Source organism: Urocampus carinirostris, chromosome 6 (assembly GCF_059441175.1).
Source record: "Urocampus carinirostris isolate Australia breed hairy pipefish chromosome 6, RoL_Ucar_1.0, whole genome shotgun sequence".
In the NCBI taxonomy this organism is placed as follows: Eukaryota; Metazoa; Chordata; class Actinopteri; order Syngnathiformes; family Syngnathidae; genus Urocampus; species Urocampus carinirostris.
This window is the reverse complement of record NC_142354.1, coordinates 15,110,146-15,118,371: the sequence shown is the minus strand read 5'-3', so window position 1 is coordinate 15,118,371 and position 8,226 is coordinate 15,110,146. Positions and strand designations below refer to the sequence as shown.

At 39.6% G+C, this 8,226-nt stretch overlaps 1 protein-coding gene across 1 annotated transcript; it reads left to right on the top strand.

The window, feature by feature from the left end:
* The first annotated feature begins 384 nt into the window (after positions 1-384).
* lyar (Ly1 antibody reactive homolog (mouse)) lies at positions 385-3,789 on the top strand. Its single transcript, XM_088337121.1, has 8 exons — positions 385-882; positions 958-1,072; positions 1,145-1,252; positions 1,333-1,416; positions 1,603-1,912; positions 2,058-2,117; positions 3,413-3,498; positions 3,574-3,789. Exons 1-8 carry the CDS (start codon positions 764-766, stop codon positions 3,709-3,711), a joined length of 1,020 nt encoding a protein of 339 aa, XP_088193247.1. The 5' UTR covers positions 385-763; the 3' UTR covers positions 3,712-3,789.
* Positions 3,790-8,226: the final 4,437 nt, after the last annotated feature.

Below are 8,226 nucleotides of genomic sequence, written 5' to 3'. Positions count from 1 at the left end.
CTCTTCGTTGTCTGTCTCTTTAGCCCCGCCTTCTGCCATTTTATTAACAGAAGGAGTCATTCTTTTATAATATATTGTAAAATAAGAAGGCCACTGTTGAAAGGGGATGTTTTAAAATAAAAACTGGATTTGTTAAAAGGATAATGATCAAGCCATGGAAATTAAATCAAACATCTGATGTTAATAAATGTAAAAATCAGAATAATTTAACTATGATAAAATGTTCCTAAATTTTCTTAAAAATGCCACATTGTTTTGAAAATGAATAGCCACCTTGAGAAAATGCCTTTAAATTTAATCTGAAAAGGGTGATTATTTTTATTTCATTCAAGCGAATAAGAACCATTGTTTTACATGACGCCTACGCCGTTGCACGTTCGGAAGACTAATAGTGTGACGCTTTGTCGGAACTTTTTTGTGTTAAGTGTGCAATTCCGGATGAATATCGGTGTAGCATGTGTATTTTTTGACGTGAACACGCTGGTAAGAGAAATTGCATGGGCGCATTGGGGGATAATAGTTGTGACATTGTTGATTTTTTTTTCCCACCCTTTTCGGAAGCCGATGTTATTTTACTGTGTGATAGAGTGACATGTTGACAATTACGGGTTAGTTCATTTAGATAATTCTTCATTAAACGTAGTTCCGGTCCAGCCCTGTTCCTGTTCAGTGGAGAGAAGCTCTATATTTTGCTGGGGTTTAAGATAAACCGACTCTGGTCGATCAGGGGCGACATTGTTATTGCCTTTTAGTCCACCTCAGCATGGTGTTCTTCACATGCAACGCTTGTGGCCAGTCCCTGAAAAAAAACCAAGTGGATAAACATGTGATGAGATGCAGAGGTCAAGCTCTATCTTGCATCGACTGTGGCAAAGATTTTTAGTAAGCCTTTAAATTTTCCATGTCTCTGAACTTTAACTGTGCTTCGCAAAAATAAAAATGTTTGTGTTTCAAAAGCGGAGTGGACTACAAAAGTCACACAAAATGCATCAGTGAAGACCAGAAATATGGAGGTAAAGACTTTGAGCCAAAAGCTAAAAAGGGGGACGTGAAACGGGGACAATGGATCCAGGTAAAAGTCATCAGAGTACTAAACTCGCCGTGTTATTTCGACTAAAGTATATATTTTTTAATATTCTTACAGAAAGTCAATGAATCCATGAAGAAACCCAATGTGACCGCAAAGCAGAAACTTGTCCTCCAAAAAATGTGTGCGTTTGATAATGTTCCAAGAAAAAGGGCCCCATTTGAGGTCTGGTCTGATTGCAATTCTTGTACACATGAAAGTCAGGAATTTGAATGCACCATCTAATAACTATGATGTTCCTGTAGAATTGGATAAGAAACAGTGTGAGGATTACCGACTCAAGTCTGGTTGAAGATGTGTGGAACATCATCAATTCGGCGTCTTGTGTTGTAAGTGACGGGAAATGTTTGTCATGATGGAAATCTGATGTGTCTATTGCCATTTGTTTAACTAACCGACATTTGAATTCATTTTGCAGCCAGCTTTGGTTTTCCTCCCTTAAACATGTGTTGGTCTTAAAAACGTAAATCATTTGGATGTTGAATTAATATTAGGTTTTTGTCCCAATATGACAGGCTTCTGATGAGCCCCAGGAGAAAAAAGTAAAAGGGACGCAGGGTAAAGTTAAACTGGAGAATAAAATCAAAGAGGAGCAAAACGGCTATGCGGAGAAAAAAAAGAAACGCACGAAACAAGAACATAATGAAGCCGCTCAGCAGACAAATGGTAAAGTAAAAAGATTGAAACAGACAGAAGTAGAAGCTGTCGAAGAAGAGAAAGTCTCCAAAAAGAAAAAAAAGGACAAAAAAAGACTGCGTGATTGTGAGGACGGAAATGAGGGCCAGAATGGTGTATTGGAAGAAACCACCAACAAGAAGAGGAAAAGTAAGTAATACCTCATGGCCTACTCAAGTCTCAAGTCAAATGTGTATTTAAACAATGCGTAGATATTATGAAGATAACTGAACACTAGTATATTCAGTAACTTCTCATTTGTATGTAGTTATGATTCTTTTCTCATTTCTCCCAGCTGACCAATCTTCAGAAGCTGCTGTGTCTGAGCAGAGTCAAGATCTGCCACTTGCCAAAGGTAAGTTTGGCTAATACTGATGCTCTTCTATAGAATAGAGCACAGACATGAAAATCTCTCACAATAAGGAAAAGTTCTCTGTTTTGAAGTCAAAAAGGGTGTCCTAGTACGTGAATTGTATAATTCTGAGGAGAAAATTTTTAAACTAGGGCGCATTGAGCCTGGGTTAGTTATTGTGAGATTTCCTAGAGTTAATCGGGCATCTGAGATGGTGCATTTTAATTAAAATAACTGTAGTTTTCCCTGGCAGCAAAACTATTTTTTTGTGTGTGACACGCGGATTAGATTGTATCTTATTGTCACACTATTTTTATCTACTGTACAAGAGAGAAATGTTAGAGAATGGAGAAAACAGATAATTCCCGAAATAAATAATTAAACGCAAAAAAGCATGACAAAGGAAATGCCTTTTGGGTGTATCAAATGATTTATTGGACTTGAAGGGCATGAAATAAATATATTGTAAATTTTATGTGAATTACTGTGTTCATAAATGTCATGTTTATTTGTATGGATAAATCATTTTAATCATGGCTGCATGTATTCAACGTTTGTCACTTAGAATTTTTAGTTTGAGTTAAGAAAAAGTCGACTATTTTGTATCTATTTTTGTTTGGAAGAAAAGAAATAAGGGTGTGCGTTATACTCGTATGGTGTTTCTTTCACACCTTTCTCACAAAATAAGACATTCCATATGCATTGAGGAGGGTAATCATGTGCGTGTCTTTCCACTTATTTCTTTATCTAAAGCTTTGTTTTAATTTTCATTCTTCAACCTTTAGCATCACTGAAAGTTCTTAGGACTCATAGAGAATGAATACAGTACAAAAAAGACATGATTGTATCGCCGAAGCACTTGAACATTTAAACTCTACCAAAAGAGAAGGGCATTGTGGGACGGAGTTAAGACGAGCTGATTGGCAGCTTCATGATGCAGTGACGCAAACAAATGGCTCACGAGCATCAAATATGCCGTCGACCAATAGCAGACAGGCAACTTAGAGGTGTAACTCAGAGAGTCATACACGTTTTGTAATATTTTGGGCAAGCAAAATAATTTGTTATTGTATAGTGGAGAAAACGCTGTAACGCAGGGCCAAAAAAACTCATTCCGCATGTAACGTGAAAACATAACCCTGGGACGCCTTATCCAGGGGGTCTATTGTAGTTGGATGAAATCCTAGTACCAGTATTCAAAAATATATCAACTGATGTACTTGAATCATTCTAATAGGAAGTCAATACAGAATATTTCGGCATGTTAGATGACTCAAGTGTTTTTGAACACATTTTAGGCCATTTCAAATGGAAGGAAACGATCAAAGCAGTGCTGAGAAATTCGCCTGACCAGGAATTGCCAGTAAAGAAACTCCGGAAGAAGGTAAGCCATTTTGTTTGGGTTAGTGTCCATTACCCTTTCTGGCGACATTGAGAAAAATGTGATCCCCCTCTGCAGGTTTTGGCTGCCTATTTCTCCGCCACCGGCGACGGGAACTTCAAGTCAAAGGAGGACGTCCTCGCACTTTTCAATAAGAAGATCAGCCACAATCCCAAATTTAGGGTTTTAAAGGAGAGAGTTAGGCTTGTGAGTTAAAGTGAAATCCACTGGTTCAAGATGGACTGCTGTTCTGCTTATTTTTATTACAGACAATAAAACCCGTTTTTGTTTTCACAGCTCTCTAATTACAGAGTGTATTGTCAACACACTAGAGTATACTACAGTATTACCTCATTTATTGCAATCTGTTCTATTAACTCAGTGTAATAGCGACTTTATGTATCATTTAGCACCTCTTAGTGGTTAAAAATCTACATTTAAGGAAAACTATTGGTTTAAATAATAAGCAAAAATACTTTATCGCACAAACCTGCATTTAGAAGAAAAAAAAAATCTATTGGCCTGGTGAGGGATGGGTGCCACCAGGCTGTACTTGCCTAAGACACACCACAGGAAATGGTACCCCTACAACCATAGAGGTTAAGGGATAACCAAACCAACTAAATTCTGTATTGTTCACCCTTTTGCTGCTAAGGGTACCCGGAAAACCAAAAACCTGGCTAAAGGCAAAAGCACAAACATGAGAAGAAAAATTGTGCAGTCTGGTCACTTTGAGTCTCCACATTTTCTATTCTTCCTTGTGATAAATAGCACTCGTTTTTGGTTGCACGACGCTATACAGCAGCATATAGTGTTTAAGTATCGCATAATGTCACTTCAGGTGAATTTCTAAGATTAGAAATTATATAAACTTTAAGGTTTATGTTCCTGCTCTGAAAATGCTGGTCTACTTGTCAAGAAGAGATCCACAGGTTTGAGAGCGTTCTCCATTCGGGGCCCCTGTGCTGTGGAATGTTCTGCCCTCTGAGATTTGATCTGCAGCCTCAGTTAAACTGTTTAAATCTAGGCTTAAAACACACTTATAGGTCATTCATAAGCTATAGAATATATTTCAAGTTGATGACACCTATGCAACATCCATTGCAGGCTGGTCATCCTTGAAGGGGGATTACCTCATGTGCTGCCCCTAATTTCCTCATGCTTGTATTTTTGAGATTTTTCCCTTCCCTCGTGTATGTTTTAGACATGAGGCAGATTTTAGACTTGTTATATATATATATATATATATATATATATATATAATTTTATAGTGGTACACCATTCATGTGCGCATTACTGCGCACAGTTTCCCTCATCTGCAGTATTTTAATGTCTCATCTCTCATCTCATTAGCTGCACCGCTTATCCTCAGTAGGGTCGCAGGGGTGCTGGAGCCCATCCCAGCAATCATCAGGCAGGGGACACCCTGAACTGGTTGCCAGCCAATTGCAGGTCACACAGGGACAGACATCTCGCTCGCTCATTCACACCTAGGGACAATTTGGACCGGCCAATCCACCTGAAATGCATGTCTTTGGAATGTGGGAGGAAACCGGAGTGCTCGGAGGATACCCACGCAAGCACAGGGAGAACATACAAACTCCGCACAGTAAGTCTGGTAGCTGGATTTGAACCCACAAAGGAGCTTCCCAAGACCTTAGAACTGTGCCGCACACGTGCTAACCACTGTGCCGCCGTGCTTCCCAGGATTTTAACATTAACAGTATTTTATATATAGTATTTTAATGTGAAGTATTTTAGTTTTGCTCTTTCTTGCTCTCTCAATCTCTTTTCTTTTTCTTCTTTCTATTTCTAACAATTAATTTGCTAGTAACAACATAATAAGTAGTACTATCTAGCTATATCCCTGAAGAGGGGTGACTGACAGCAAGACACACATACAATAACAAAGAAAATAAAAAAGGGGAAAAAATGCCCAAACACCCAAACAAGTTAGGCACCTTCTAAGTTGGTCATGCTTTTGTCCCCCCAGATGAAATGGGACATAAGAAAGTGGCCATGTCACTTGGGTCAGGGGGACACAACACACTCTTCTGTTCAACAGCAGGGCCTGACAGCTTTCACTGGTTTACCCCTGCCGCATCATACAGGTGGTCTGCCTATGCCTTAGAACGCATCCAAACATCCCACTATCTTTTGACAACACCTCTCCACTCATTCATATCACCAGTAAGAGCTCTAGCTCTATTATTTTAGAAATTTGGATCAAATTGGGTGCCCTTTGCACAAATAAGCTAATAGTAGCTCTCAGCTTGAAAAAGGTTGGAGACTCCTGCCGTAATAAAGCAAAACGAACCGAGAATGCAAGTTGAATCATGCCATTCATGCAAAAAAAAACAAAAAACAAAAAAAACAAGCAGTGATATCTGCTCAACATTCCCAAAACGGGATTAAGGCACTTTATCTGAGAGATTGGATGTTTCCATGGGGTCAGGGAAATAAGAGAGGAGCACCTGAGGTAAATTTGACTCTCACACGGTACAACATTAATTCGCATTCCTCTGCATCCGCAACAAGGTTCACTTGGCCAGGGACACACAAGCTCCATAGACGGCAATGATGGAAGCCCCAGGCGGAGTTTGGAATTGGTTGGATTTTCTGCTGTGGGAAAGAGCAGCCTTCACACTCGCCTGCACAGAATACACACGTGGGTGGCTTCAGCCGGAAAGATGCTTTTTGAAGCCTTGCTAATCCCGGTCTAACAGTGACGCTCTTTCAGACTTCTGATTATTTGAAATTGTATATTGCGGACTGGGATTTGTCGTGGTGCTTTTCCTAGTAGCTGCATTAAAAATGTATTTTCTGCCTGAATATTTTGTGCTTGAATTGCACTGTCGAATTGAAATTAAAAACACCGCGTAGCAGAAGAGCGATGCTTAGAAGTTATAAGTGTATCATTTGACCCATAGTTGTTAAGGTATCGTGTAAAGCACAAGAAAGAACACAAACTACCTAAACTCAAAGTGATCAAAATGCACCATTTTTCAATTTTTCTGCCCAGCCTTTTTGAGGTTTTTGAGTAGCCGTAGCAGCAAGATGGCGAATATGTCATTTCCCTGTACGTGAGCCACACGTCATGTTATATAAATGCGTTTTCTGGACCTATGAGTATTTTTAAACAATGCATGATGAATGATGGTGCATGTCTCATCTCATTAGCCGTACCGCTTATCCTCATTAGGGTCGCGGGGGGCTGGAGCCCATCCCAGCCATCTCCGGGCAGTGGGAAGGGGACACCCTGAACTGGTTGCCAGCCAATCGCAGGGCACACAAGGACAGACAACTCATGTCCCCTGCCCACTGCCCGATGATGGTTGGCATGGGCTCCAGCACCCCCGCGACCCTACTGAGGATAAGCGGTGCAGACAATGGATGGATGGATGGATGTTTTCCCGCTAGGAGGTGCTAAATAATACTCACTGTCTCTTCACTAAGCTATTAACTAATGTGAAAGTTGAATGGTTTCCATATTTACCAGTTCTCACCAACCTTTTCAAAGCATTTTTTTTCAGTTACTAATCAGTACAAAGCGCTTCCAATTTGTTATTTATTTCTAAAATAACTCATGTTATTACTATGTTATATACCTAGGTTGTAGTGATTAGAAGTAGGGTTAAACAGTCAACCACTAAAGAATTTACTTTGTATAAGGGCACTGGCTTTTTTGCACGTAAACATTATTAGCTGATTCTTAAAAGACATTTGGAAAAGATGATCACGTTTTTAAATACACTGAAGAAATTAAGTATCTGTGTCCTATTTTGCAAACATTACAGTGGTGCCATCTGCAGTCAAAACAGCATCTAGTTACTGAGTGTAGAAGTAGACAGCTGTGTCGGCTGGTTACCAAAGTTATCATAGCGTTGCCGGGCCACTGCTTATGCCAGACATTAAAATAAAGATAATTTTCTGGCCGTTGTCATAATTACAGGTGTATGTAAGATCGAGCAGTTCATAAATCGGATGTTACCTCAGTTACGTGCCCATTGATATGTAAGTGTACCAAAGGGAAAGTCATATTTATTTGTGACACCCTTTATCACAAGGAGTCTCAAAGGGCGGCACAGACTATTGCAAACAACAGACGATTAAACCGACACGAGGGCAAGGAAAAACTCAAAACTTCAACATGAGGAAAATGAAGAGACCTTGAGAAGGGACTGCACATGAGGTAATCCCCCTTCAAGGATGACCTGGCTGCAACGGATGTTGCAATAACAAATAATACACAGATATTGTCAACATGAAATAAGATATGGAATATAAGTGTGTTTTAAGCCTAGATTTAAACTGAGGTTGCAGATCAAATCTCAGTGGGCAGAGCATTTCACAGCACCCGTGCCCGAAGGTAGAACGCTCTCGAACCTGCGGATCCCTTCTTGGTCAATGAGTTTTCGTGCTATTTTGAAGTTTCTTCAAATCGAAATAACTCATCACTTGTGAGATATTTTCAGAACCCACCCACTCTAGTGCTACTAAGGTCTTCATAGTGAGCTACTTATACATATTTGATGCCAATTTAAATAATATGAATATAAAGATCAGTGTTTAAAGGCCCACAAGCTACAGGAGTATTGAACCAGTTAATAGCAAATATTTTTGTTTTGGCACCGTGTCAAGATCCACGTATTTGTCTCAGGAGCAATACTATCCTATGACAAGGAAATAAAACTACAAAGGTCGCTTGCAATGACGTCATTAAACGCGACG

Bases quoted from the DNA above. Each gene is read 5' to 3' on its own strand.
- lyar (XM_088337121.1), top strand. From the start codon at position 764: ATGGTGTTCTTCACATGCAACGCTTGTGGCCAGTCCCTGAAAAAAAAC. The intron at 1,913-2,057 runs GTAAGTAATACC...CATTTCTCCCAG, and splicing joins CACCAACAAGAAGAGGAAAA to CTGACCAATCTTCAGAAGCT. The intron at 2,118-3,412 runs GTAAGTTTGGCT...AACACATTTTAG, and splicing joins AGATCTGCCACTTGCCAAAG to GCCATTTCAAATGGAAGGAA.